Consider the following 13,766-nt stretch of genomic DNA (forward strand, 5'->3'; position numbering starts at 1 on the left):
CCAACTGACGAACTGAGTCCTATGCCTTCAAAAGACGTTGAGGGACCCAAAGGCACATCAGACTCCAAACAGGTCTCCATAGAGGCCTGTGCCACCATCTCTGTTGCGGAAGGGGGCTGCGAAAGTCCCTCAACTTCTTCAGAGATGAACCTGGGTGGACTGACCGATGGTGAGCAGGCATCACTTGAGGCCCCAAGCCTGGGGTGTTTTTCCTTCTCCCTTTTATGCTTAGGAATTTCGGCTTCAGATTGACTGGCAGATGGAATAGAATGCGGAAAACCTGACTATTCGCTGAGGTGCTAGCTAGAATCTCAGCCCTACGTCTAAGGGTTCAAATATTAAATCCTGTGCAGAAACAGATGGAAACATTGTGATCTGAGCCCAATCAAGTAACAGAAGAACATCAGTCTCAGTATGGAATCTGTTTATCACAATGTAGACATTTATTGGTTTTCTCTGACATTAGTCAAAGTGTAGAAAGGACTCCCCCAATGGGGTACTTAGCTTTCTGAAGCCTTCCCTCTGGTGTGGACCGACTCCCCATAAACCTGACCGTAGCAATGTTGGTCAGGGCATCCGCAGGCTGTTGGAGGAGGGAGATTTTTCTCTGGTAGTCGGGCAAGCCAAGGGCTGCCACGGGAGGAAATCCCACCAACAAGTCAGGACTGCAACAGTGAAACACAAAGTACAGTTGTGTACACTTACCATAAATGTAGATGTTAAGAGTGTACTCACTGTTGCAGTAATCACATTTGAGGTTATCTGCTTGCAGTAGCCCTCAGTCAGCCTGATTAGCAATGTCATGGGTCCTGCGTCGGTTGCTGTCCCTTCTTCCGTGACGTCAGGTCGTCAGGGGTATAAAGCATGCAGCAGACGTCATTACATCAGTTTTTCTTGACCCAGATGTCAGGTGCCCCCCTAATGGGAAGCAATTAAACCTATAAATATACAAGGTTATACCTCCAACAAAAAAGCAAATACACCAAAAAACGTTTGAGCATAGTAAAGGAGAGTAGAGGTATAGCCAAAAGAAGTAAGGGGGCTGGAGGGAGGGTAACCAGGACTGCAACAGTGAATACACTCGAATATCTACATTTATGGTAAGTGTACACAACCGTGCTATGTTCATCGTGTTTCAGTGTTGCAGTCAATACATTTGGGTAGATTCCCAAACCTATGGTTGGGAGGATGGAGTTATACAGCATTAGGACCAGCTAAAAGGCCTTGCAAAATAGCAGTGGTAAAGCCAGCTCTGGATTTAGAGAAAATTTGTAAGTGATAATGCTTGGTGAAAGTATGAACTTGAACTCCAGGTAGCAGCTTCTAAAATATCCCTGGTAGGAACACCTCTGAGAAAAGCTGATGAAGTAGATGCAGCCCTGGTGGAATGAGATCTGATCCCCTGGGAGATAGGTTTTCCATGGTGCTTATAACAGAAATTAATACAATGGCTTATCCATTTAGAAATGGTTTGCTTTGAAACAGCCTTCCCCTCTGCCCCTGCAGCAAATGCTACCAGCCGTTGTTCAGATTTTCTTCGAGATTTAGTCCTGTCCAAGTAGAATCCAAGTTGTCTGTGTACATCCAATGAATGCAGAATCTGCTCCCCCTTGTTCTGTGGACTGGGAAAGAAAGTTGGCAAATGAATGGACTGATTAACAGCCACACTGGATACCACCTTGGGCATGAATGATGGATTGGTCCTGAGAGACAACCTGTCCGTATGAAAGGCTCCACTGCCATAAGGGCCTGTAATTCAGATATCCTTGTAGCTGAAGAGATTGCTAAAAGGAAGGCTGTTTTCCAGGAAAGAAATTTTAAGTCTGCAGTAGCAGCTGGCTGGAAAGGAGGCAGAGTGAGTTTCTCCAAAACAAAGTTAAGGTCCCAGGCAGGGGTTGGTGCTCTCCTGGGTGGTCTCAAGTTTTTGGCCTCTCTGAGATGCTGCTTTACAAGAGGATGAGAGAAGAGGGGGAGTTCTGTGTTGTAGTGAGCTGAAATGGCTGAGGCATGGATTTTTATGGAAGAAAAAGACAGGCCCTTGTGAAGCATCTCAGTTAAGCATTGAAAAATCTGAAGTAAATTGGGCACTGCTATGCTCATCCCTTGAGATTGATTCCAGGCACAGAATCTTTTCCATTTGTTAACATAAGATTTTCTAGTACTAGGTGGTCGCGCCTCCAAAATGACATCCATCACAGGTTTGCTGAGGGATGCTAAGGGGGAATTTAAGTGATTAGCCAAGCTGCAAGATTCAATGTTTGGAGCTGAGGGTGCAGAACTTGGTTCTCCTGCTGAGACAGTAGGAAAAGTGTCTGAGGCAGGTGCCATGATGAAATGTGCGACACACTGCGCAGGAGTGGGTACCAGTGTTGGTGAGGCCAGTCTGGAGCAATCAAAATAATTTTTGGTTTGTCCTGTTTGACTTTTAGTAGAACTTTAGAGAGTAGAGAGAGAGGGGGAAAGGCATAGACTGATAAGTTTTTCCAGCCGAAGGACAGAGCATTTACTTTCCAGGCTTTTTTGTGATGAGTTTGTGTGCAAAATTTGTCCAACTGGTAGTTCTGGAGTGAGGCAAAAATATCTATGTCTGGGCTCCCCCATTTGTATGTGAACATGTTGAAAATCCGTGGTTCCAGTTTCCATTCGTGTGGGTCCATGAGATTTCTGCTTAGTTCGTCTGCCAGAACCATTCAGTTTTCCTGGCAGGAATTGGGCTTGTAGTTGTACTTGGTAGCTCAAGGCCATGTTCCACAATACCATGGCTAGTCTGCAGAGGGGGTAGGAATGTGTACTCCCCTGCTTGTTTATGTACTACATAACCGTGGTGTTGTCCGTCTTTATAAGTAATTGTCCTGGATGAAGGTAGTCCTTGAAGGCTGTCAGTGCATTCTGTACAGCTAGCATTTCTTTTTGATTGACATGAAGGTGCATTTGATTTGGTCTCCATTTGCCCTGAATGCACTTCCCTGCCAGATGAGCCCCCCCATGCATAGTCTGATGTATCTGTAGTTAGGGTTTGGCTGGCAGGGGGTGGTGTGAATGGCAGTCCCTTGTTTTGGTGGGAGGCCTCTGCCCACCATAGGAACTCTAGCCGCAGGCAAGGTATGATAGGAATCATTGTTTCCAGGCTGTGACAATGTTGACTCCATAAACTTTTTAAGTACCACTGAAATTTCCTCATATGCAGTCTTGCGTATGGAATTAGAAGAATGCAGGAGGCCATGAACCCCAAGGCTTGCAGTATTTGCCTAACAGATAGCAGGGTTTTTGTGGCCACCTGTTTGAAATAAGTCACCAAATGCATTGGCTTTTCTGGCGTAAGGAAAGCCATCTGGGCAGTTGTATTTAAGCTTGCACCCAGGAATGTAACTTTTTGAGAGGGCATCAGTTGAGATTTCTTTTTGTTTATGGTGTACCCTAGACAGGTTATAACTCTTTTTACAAACGCCAGATGTTTTAGAAGAATGGCCTGGTTTTCTGCCTGAACTAGACAATCGTCCAGGTATGGATATATTTGAGTATTTCTTTGTCTGCAAAATGCAATTACTGGAGCCAGGCACTTTGTGAATACCCCGGGCGCAGTAGACAAGCCAAAGGGCAGTGCAGAGAACTGATAATGCATGCAGCCTGCTTTGAAACAGGTATCTTCTGCAAGATTCCCTGATTGGGATATGCAGGTAAGCCTCTTAAATCTAGAGTTGCCAACCAGGCATCCTTTCCTAGCATAGGAAGTAACTGAAGAGTCAGCATCTTGAATTTTGGAATGTCCAGAAACGTGTTTAGAGTAGACAGGTCCAGAATTGGATGCCATGATTTGTCTTTTCTGGGTACCAGGAAAAGTCTGGAATAGAAACCTTGTCCCTTTTCCTTTTCTGGTACTAGCTGAATAGCCCCCATGTTTAGGAGGGAAAGTACTTGTTTCTGAGCCTCTGCCTACTGAACTGGGGGCAGGTATGGCCACCCGTTTGGAGTTGGCAGCGTGTTTAAATGAAATCTGTATCCCTGGGACCCTATATTTAAAACCCATTTGTCCTGGGTTATAAGTTGCCAGTTGATTGAATGAAGAGTCAGTTTTCGCCTCAAAGGGGCGGCTAAGAGGTAAGTGCTTGGTAATTTTAAAGGGAAGTCATTGAGACTGTTTACCATAGGGTGGTGCCTTGTAGTTTCCAGATTTGGAAGTGGAAGCACCCCACTGCTTAGTTCTGAAAGTCCCTTGGGACTGAAACCTGGTGCTTTTGAAATGTCTGGGTTTGGCTGGAGTGGCTCTGGATCAGAGTCCTCATAAGTAGGTATGGACAAATCCAGATAATTAGAAGAGTCATAAGAAACAGAGTCCTTTTCAGAAGATTCATAGTCAAGTTCAATCCTAGGCCTCTTGGGGGGGGGGGGGGGTTGACTATACCTGGTTAGAGTAATTAAATCTTCAGCCATTTTGATCATTTGTTTTTTTAGGCATAGGGGGCTGAACATGTGGCCTGGGCATCGGTTTTTTTAGACATAGATCGGGATTTAGGCCTTAGTACTTAAGTTGGAGTCAGTTTAATATGCAAGTCTGTAGGCCTGAATACACCCTCAGAAGCCGGACTCAGTAGAGGCCTGCGAATCTGAAATAGCGGGTATCAGGGGCTGCGAAAGCGCCTCACTGAGTACCGGCAAACTGGTGACTGGCTTAAGAGAAGCGTCGTCAGCAGTTTTGGGCCTCAACGGCCTGTCTCTTTCTTTGCGTTTTTTCAGTATTCCGGTAGTCGGATGGCTAACCGTCATTTCTAGATAATTAAACCTAGAGACGAAATATTTAGAAGCAAAAATGTACTGACGACAGCACGCTGATTAAATAAAGCACAAAACCGACATCGTGGTCAGGGCCTAGGCAAGTAATACAGTACAAATGAAAATCCTTTCCTTTTGAGGTATTTACTTCCCAGAAGTAATGCAATTATTAACTTTTACTGACATCGGTAAGGAGCAAGAAAAAGTTTCCCCAATGGGGTACTTAGCTTTTAGTTGAAAACTTCGGTTCTGAAACGCGAAAACGAAAATTTCAGGAGTCGGTCGACTGGCACTTGCGAACTGCTAATGCTTCGGGCACCGCGCAGCAAGAAAGACCGATGTAATGGCGTTGACTGCATGTTTTATACCCCTGATGACCTGACGTCATGGAAGAAGGGACAGCAACCAACGCAGGACCCAAGAATTTGTTAATCAGGCCAACTGAGGGCAACCTGCCAGCAGATTACCCAAATGTAATGACTGCAACAGTGAAACACGATGAACATCTGATAGCGTGTGTAGCCTGCTTTGAAGCGTAGGTATCTTCTGCAAGATTCCCTGATTGGGATGTGCAGGTATGCTTCTTTTAAATCTAGTGTTGCCAACCAGGCGTTTTTGCCCAGCATAGGGTGAAACTGGTGAAGAGTCATCATCTTGAATTTTGGAATCACCAAAAAGGTGTTTACAGCAGACAGGTCCAGGTTAGGACACCAAGAATTGTCTTTTCTGGGTACCAGGAAAAAGTCTCTAGTAGAAACCCTGTCCCTTTTCCTCTTCTGGTACCAACTGAATAGCCTCCATGCTTAAAAGAGAAAGTACTTGCTTTTGGGCCTCTGCCCCTGATTTGGGGGTAGATCTGGCCCACCCACTTGGTGATGGTAATGTGTGGAAGTGAAATTTGTACCCCTGGGACACTACATTTAAAACCCATTTTTTCTGGGTAATGAGTTCCCAGTTCTTTGCTTGAAGAGCAATCTTCCCCCCAAAAGGGGCAGTCAGTTGAGAAGTGCTTGGAAGTTTTAAAAATAAGTCATTGAGACAGTTTACCATACGGGGGAGTTTTATTACTCCCAAACTTGGAAGTGGAGGCCCCCCACTGCTTAGTCCTGTGTGTACCCTGGGACTGAAGCCTGGGAGGTCTGTTGGCTCTGGGTTTGGACCGAGAAGGTCTGGAAGAAGCAGGAAAGGACCAATTCTTGGAAGGCCAATGCCTACTAAACCTTGAAGGTTGTACTTAACTGTTTGCATAGATTTAGCTTTTTCCTCCATCTTTTTAAGAACTTCTTCAGCCTTGTTGCCAAACAGGCGGTCCTGGTTTAAGAGAGCATCCAGTAATTTTGCTTTAACATGATCTGGCAAGGATTGCTCCTTAAGTCAAGCATGCCTTTTAAGTACTGACCCAGTTACAGCAGCCCTGCAAGATACCTCTAATGAATAAAAACCACATTGCAAATTATGTTTTCCAACTTGTTCAGCTGAATGCAGTAAATCCTGTAAATCCTTATTTTCAGCACAATCAGGAATCAACATCATTTTCTGTTTAAGCAATCCAATAATATGCTGCTAATACTTTAACATAAGAAACTGGCAGTTTAAGGCCCTAATGGCCAAAGTTGCAGAAGTGTATACCTTCTTACCCCATCTATCCAGCGCCCTGAAGTCTCTATCAGAGTGGGTAGGACTTTTGTCAGTAGTAGCTTTAATGCCCTTGGGTCCCTGTGAAATGGTCTTAGGATCTGCAGTAGGATTTTTTATAAAGGAACTTGAGAGAGTCAGGTACACTGTAATATCCATCAGGTTTTCTGGGAGCAGGAGGTAGAGAGTCAGGGGCCAAGCTAGATTCCGAAAAGGCATCATCAACAATGTCTAGTACAGGAGGTATGGCTAAAGGCCTGTGCTGGGGCAGAAGTAAGAAATCCCTAAACCTCTTTTTAGAATCAGAGAAATCCTGACTTTCCCAACAAAAATTCTCCCTGAGAGTAAGCATGGTTTCACCAAAAGAGAAATCCTCTGGGGGGGGGGGGGGGGGAGCAGAGGGAACAGAGTTCCTCAGCATCAGAATCCTCATAGGTAGATAAGGGTAAATCCTGGTCACCAGAGGAAACAAATTTCAGAATCCTGGTCAGAAGTATCATAAGCAAACTCAGTCCTAGGTCTAAGAGGGGGAAGGCTGGCTTCCCCTGATTAAAGTAATAAGGTCTTCAGCCATTCTTATTTGTTTTTTAGGCTGAGACCTGACCATGCGGTCTGGGCTTCAGTTTCTAGGCATGGTTCAAGTTTTAGGCCTTGAAGCAGAAGATGGCGTTGGTTTAATATGTAAGTCAGTAAGGCCTGAATACACCCTCAGAAGCCGGTGCCTGCACAGCGGCTCCGGACCCATCCAAGGTAGAGACATCCATAGGTTCCATAGTTGAAGCATCTCACGGCATACCGGGCTCCGAATGGGTCTCAGTAGAGGCCTGCGAATCTGAAGTAGCGGGTATCAGGGGCTGCAAAAGTGCCTGAGTACCGGCGAACTGGCGACTGGCTTAGGAGAAGCGTCGTCGGCAGCTTTGGACCTAGGTGGTCTGTCTCTGTCTTTAGCTTTGTGTTTTTTTGGAATGTCTGTAGTTAAATGGCTTACCAAGGAAACACGAAAATTTCAGGAGTTGGCCGATCAGCCCTTCAAACTGCTTCTGCTTCGGGCACCGCACGGCAAGAAAGACTGATGTAATGGCATCAGCTGCATGTTTTATACCCCTGACGTCACGGAAGAAGGGAAAGCAACCCATACAGGACCCAAGACTTTGTTAATCAGGCCGACTGAGGGCTACTGCAAGCAGATAACCACAAATGTGATGACTGCAACAGTGAAACATGAAGATCATCATCATCAGCTTAACCGTTTCACATGTCTGTGCCAAGAACTACAGGCTCTGGTGTGGAACAGCATTTCAGATTAACCCCATTCAAGTGGGATCAACAGACCCTATCTAGCCTAGGATGAATCTCTATTAGAGATCTTGAATATCACAAAGAACTTAGGAAGAACAGAAATTATATAGAATATTATATTTCTAAAGTGAGATACACCATTACGAAGACTAAAAGTGAAAGATTGGAGAAATTATTTTTTGCCAATAGCAATGTACACAACTAAAGGTGCAGAAAATCGGGAAAAGATAGTAGCTGGAAGGAAATGAATCATGCTACTGGAAGGATAAGTGACTGAGTGGGAAGAAGCCAAGCAGTTATTTGATCTGTAGCTCAGATGATCTTCTGTATCCTAGACTTAGCAAAATACAGACAGCATGAGAAAGAGAGGGGAGTACTGAATGAAAGATCAGCTTTGGTAAGGTTTTTAGTGGAACCAAGTATAACATGTTTATAAGAATAAATCAGAGGAGGTTAGAAAATACAGGAAGTATAAAAAAAATAGGGGAAATATGCATGCCCTCTAGATATGCAATAAAATCTAGAAGATTCAGGATATTTGCATGAAAATGTTTACTTGGGTACTTTTGTACACAAAGTAGTATTCAGAGGATTTTTCCTCAAGTGGAGGGCAGATGTTGGAGACGAGAAGGGAATGAAAGGAATGGAAAACTGAACTAATTTTTTGGCAATGTGGAGAGTTACAACAAATTTTAAGGATTCTCAATATGATGTCCTAACAGCTGCTGGGAGGACATCCTAACCAAGGAAATTGTGCTATTATGCTATTAAGTAGGTGTCATGGTTTAGAAAAGTCAAAATAAAAGGCCTTATTAAACTTATTTCTAGCAGCAAGACAGTTATACGTAACAGCATACATGTATGCATGGGTGTGTACATACATACACATGTATATACATATAAAATGAGAATGGAAAATAAAGATTAAAAGCTAAATACTAAATATTGCAAATGGAGTAAAAATAAATCAAAAGATGGAAGTAATTTTCACAAAAATAAATGGATGCATCTGGGAACAATTTTTAAAAAAACAATGCTAAAACACATGACAGAATTAAGTAGGTTGGTAGAAATTGTAAAATCTGTCTTCTCTAATGCAGAATAACATTTACAATGGAAGCTTTATGTATAAACAAGTACTGGAGAGTGTTGCATTAAATTAATAAAAACGAAATACCCCAGTATACCACAATATAAGACGCTATCTTTGCAAATCAATAATGGGATGAATCAATGAAGTTGCTTCACAACATAAAACACCAATACCTCAGTGCTCTTGATCAGGTGACTCGGGGGAGAACTGCCTGTGATTAGGACATTTAGCTATGAACTCCAGAAAATCAACAAAATGACTAGCATAAAGCCAGCCTAGGATTCACCTCCAAGCAGGGGACATGTCTACTCCAAATCCTTCATCATTCAATATAAACGGGAAAATTGTGAGGGTCAAGTCCTTGGCTAATCAATGACAAACCCCAGTACCAGAAGGGGGTGGAAGGCGCTTTTGGAAATGGATTTACCACTTGAAGTGTTAGGCCACAACCTACACTCTGAGATTTGGTCACTGTGACTCTCACCAGAGGCTGCCTGATGGACCTTCTCACTGGCAGCCATGCAAGAAATTCTCAAATGCCATTATCCATCTTGTTTAAAAGAAAGTCAGAAACTTTGTAATATTGCAAAGTGGCAGGGTTGAACACTGGGACTTATGATAGTTCCTGACAGTGATCATTCCTCAAGACAGGAGAGAGGATGCTACTCTAGCTCTTGGTTGCTAATGTGATGGCAACATGGAGATTCATCAAATTCAGGCAGTGATCTGAACTATGCACACTGCAAAAAAGTATTTCTGGGATTTGAACTTGGGTGTGCTACTGCAGCTGGTGTATAATGTTATGTCACACACTAGCACAGACCATGGGTATTTCACCCCCCCCCCCAAAAAAAAAAGAGAGCTTCCCAGAAAGACTGACCAACAATGATTTATAAAAAGCATGAACCACATCACAGGACCAATCAAGAAAGGTTTTCAACATCAGACAAACGGCTCTGGTGACAACTGTCACACAAACAGAATTATAGGAAAATCAGGGCATCATCTTGGACAACTCAGTTGGTCCACAGTTCTACTTAATGAAGAAAAACTTCTAAAAGTTACACAGCCTGACTTCTTACACTGCTCAAAAGAGTTCCTCACATACTAACCCAGTTAATTTTTTCGAATGCTCCTCTCTCTTTTGGATGCAAAGCCTTTTCACAGACTGTTTAATGCATCCATGACTGTTAAAAAAAAATTATATATAAAACACTTACCCATTTTGACTAAGTCGTCAAAAATAACTGGAACTTTTATCTCCGCGTACTAATTGAAGCATGTAAATCTTTTATCAGTTAGGCTTCCCTTTTTTGCATCTCCTCCATTCCATGCACATTAAGTTACTGCACACAGAACTTTCCAGAACTGCACCAGGATATTTTGACAGACAGAAATGACTACTACAGGGGAAGCATGGGTACAGCTATGATAAAGCTCTCTGGCAAAGAACAAGCATACAACTGCAACACCCCCTCCACCAGATTCCTATTGCTGTACAAGATATCTAATAAAAGTGCAGTTAAGTATATTTACTGCAACAGTAGATGGTTCTAATAGACCACCACTGCAGTAACCTAAGCTCTTTGGATCTTCCCATGGTGACCGGCCAGCTTTCAATGCTTAAGGGTGCCTTCCATTCACTCGGTCAGGCACTTGAGGGGAGCTCTGATATGATAGCTAGAATGCCAATTTAGACAGATCTTTTTTGCCTAAAAAAAGGGAGGCAAGGGCTCTGAAAAGAAAATGCTAGAAAACAAACCCAACAGTAAGCTATATACACAAGGTTCTGTACATCCACATCAAGGCAATACAAAAAGAAGACATCCAAATATAAAGGATGGGTGTGGGGTACTGCAACAGTGACCTGTTGGAACATATGCCGTTATGGTAAGTTTATTCACACATCTGTACACCACTCAACACTTTGATCACTGTTGCAGTAGCCTAAGCTATTTGTTGCTTAAAACTTAAGAAGGGAAAAGGAAAAATAAATCAATAATCCAGTAAACGCTGAGCTCTACTGGGCTAAGACGGGGAATGTGTAGTTTAAAAAATACTGTTTGGAATGTCAACAGGTTATTAAATGCAGTAAACAGGTACAGAGCAGCTACAAATTGTGATGTCCCAAGAAATACATTACAGCCTGGAGGATCATGAAATGTTAGAAAAGAGAGCATTCACCAACAGCCAGTTCAAGCTATGCAGGTTCCAGAAAAAGAAGAGTAACACCACAAGCTAAACACAGCACTGCAATGATACTTAAACTAATGAAGATTAGAGGAGGCATAAGGGTTAGTGTCACTAGAACACACACATCAAAACCAGAATGGAGGCTGGTTATAAGAATCAAGAGATAAACATATACCACATAACATCTGAGCGAAAAGGTACTCTGCTACAGTGTGTGGTTATTCTAGTTTAAATCCACATTTACAGACCAGTGTTAGATTTTTGGTTAAAACCCTCATGTCTCTACACAGACCTGAAACATTGTTTCTGCTTTTCTTATTCAAAGCATGAACACATCAGGAGGAGAGAGAGAGAGATTAGAACCAACTTTCTTAATGTCAAAGACTACAAATCATAATAATGGTTTTGGCAAGTGCATAAAGTACTGTGCAACCAAAAATTAAAAACATTAACATGTTACAATGAGGAGCACTACAAATCCAAAATCCAGCCTTCAAGAGAAGAAATACAAATCTTCTACTGGAAGACATAACTCCTAAATGGCACAAGGCCAGTTTTACAAAATAACTGTTTTGCATCACATTCAAGCAATGCAGAAGTGTGTGCGCGCACACAGGGGTAATTACCAATCAAAAATTATATTGCAAAAGTGTGTGTTTATGTTTGTGTATAAGGGAACAATATCCATATCTACACTATATTAAGCAGCAGAAATTTCTACTAGCAAAGAAGGATGATGGCTGCAATGAGTTAACTACATGCAGGCAAACAAAATAACTGCCTTCAGAGATCTCAAATACACAAGATAAAACATGTTGATTCTTTAGTCTTACTTTTATGCACAGCATCAGCTTTTTAAGTCCCTATCCTGCAGACGCCACACAGACGAAACACAAACTCAAGGTTTGACTCTTATAAGCACTGAAAACAAGCAGGTACATCACTACATCTATTATGTTTTTACAACAAATCATAATAAACATTGTGTGATGATAGTATCAAGCAGCCACTAATATAAAATGGTTTCAATTTCATACTCCGCTTCAATCACAATTTAAGACTCAATGTCCCAAGGCTGCAAAGCATGGTACCTAACTAGGGAAGGGTACTACTCCCAAGATATAAATAAAAAATGTACCCTCAATGCCCTGGGACAGTTATTTAAACTAAGGAACACACTTAAGCCTTTTTCTAATGAAGCAGTTCAGTAAGAATAAGGGGTGTAGAGTTTTCACGCATTCGGTTTTCTCTCTGGTTTAGTACTATGGAATCATCAAACCAGAGGATACTGGCTATGTTTACAATGCCAATCCTATAAGGCTACTGTATTTCTAAACTGAGCAAGACCAACTTTTTTTTAAGTGCCGAGGGGAAGTTTCTCTCACCTGAAACAAACACATGACATTTTATTACATTTAAAAGTCACATACCACTACAGGTTGACAAATAAATTAGTTCTGCTGAGTCTCAGACATACTGTAGCAATTCTATGACAATCTAGTTCTGGTAACGTTTGCTCTACATAGATAAGGGAAGAGTCAATCCTATGCCAGTGACACAGAGGTGAACACTTCACACTCCTCGCCCCACTAAACTCGTACATTGTGGCCAGTACAGCATAAAATAATTTGCAATTCCATCCCTACAATCAGTGTGTCATTTTACCAATACTAGCAACAGCAAGCTCAGAAAAGCTCATGCTAAGAGTATGGAGCCTTACCCCAAATGCATGGCACCTACACAACCTGATTTAGGCTACATCTTGACAATGACATTACTGGGCTGCACCAGCATCTTTCTGCATCTGACTGTGCTGGCTGAATTTACAAACAGGAAAAATTCTGCAATACCCCAAGTTCATTCTACATATGTGGCTACTTTAGAAAAATGGAGCATACATCGTAACTGACCAGCCACTTTGATCATAACAGTCCTAAATGAAAGGACTGCAAGAGTTCCCCCGTGTGTTGGGCAGCTGCAAGATGTTTTTAAACTACATCAACACATTCAAAAGAGAGGGATCATCATATACTGCAAACCCTCAAGACCCACATTTACCGGATGTATCTCTGTGAACTGCCAGTGGGGGTATTCTTGCTGTTCAGTACGTGAGACTGCATCTGCTGGTGAGTAAGTCGTCTTGGTCTTTGCACCTCGGTGCTGTAATTCCTTCTCAACAGATATTCGTCTGGCATCCTCGGTTAAAGGTTTTAGGAAGAAATTAAAAAAACATGTTTTTAAGATGTCTATCAGCTTACTTCTTGGCTTAGAGTTAAGAGGCTCTACTTTGTAACACCTTTGATACTACAGTACACTGCTTCATCTGCAGTGGTTTCAAAAGGAAAGCGGCTATGCTAAATAAAAAAATGAGCAACAAGGAAAACATTTTGTGTTTAATGAAACAACTACACTGCATCAAAACTGTTAACTCCAATGTTAAACCCGTAGGAAAATTAACTTTCTATGAATTCTGCAACATTTAAATGCGCTAACTTCCTTTTCTTTCAACAGTAAAGGGGCAAATCTTTTCCCTCCTTACTGTCCTCAAATTAGAGCCTGCAACAAAACACTGATATACAAGGGGGATTAAAAAACTGAGTACAGCAGAACTTCTTTTACTAAATAAAGTATGGCTGTACAACTGGACGTTGCCATAACAGTAGATGCTCTAATTGCTCACTGTAACAGTATCCTAAGCTATTCGGATTATATCCTGAGTACATGACCAACCCTCCTTTCAAAGTTTAAGGATGCCTACCACGTGCTGTAACTACCA

General features: G+C 42.2%; 1 protein-coding gene across 1 annotated transcript in view; it reads right to left on the reverse strand.

Annotated features, from left to right (window-relative positions):
- Positions 1-13,766, reverse strand: part of BRD3 (bromodomain containing 3) — a 1,106,862-nt gene that overhangs the window by 898,046 nt on the left and 195,050 nt on the right. Inside the window, exon 2 of the mRNA XM_044058393.1 lies at positions 13,049-13,186. Coding sequence (XP_043914328.1) covers positions 13,049-13,186 — 138 coding nt within the window. The remainder of the gene's footprint in view (positions 1-13,048; positions 13,187-13,766) is intronic.

Source organism: Protopterus annectens, chromosome 16.part0 (assembly GCF_019279795.1).
Source record: "Protopterus annectens isolate FY-2018-M chromosome 16.part0, PAN1.0, whole genome shotgun sequence".
Lineage (NCBI taxonomy): Eukaryota > Metazoa > Chordata > Ceratodontiformes > Protopteridae > Protopterus > Protopterus annectens.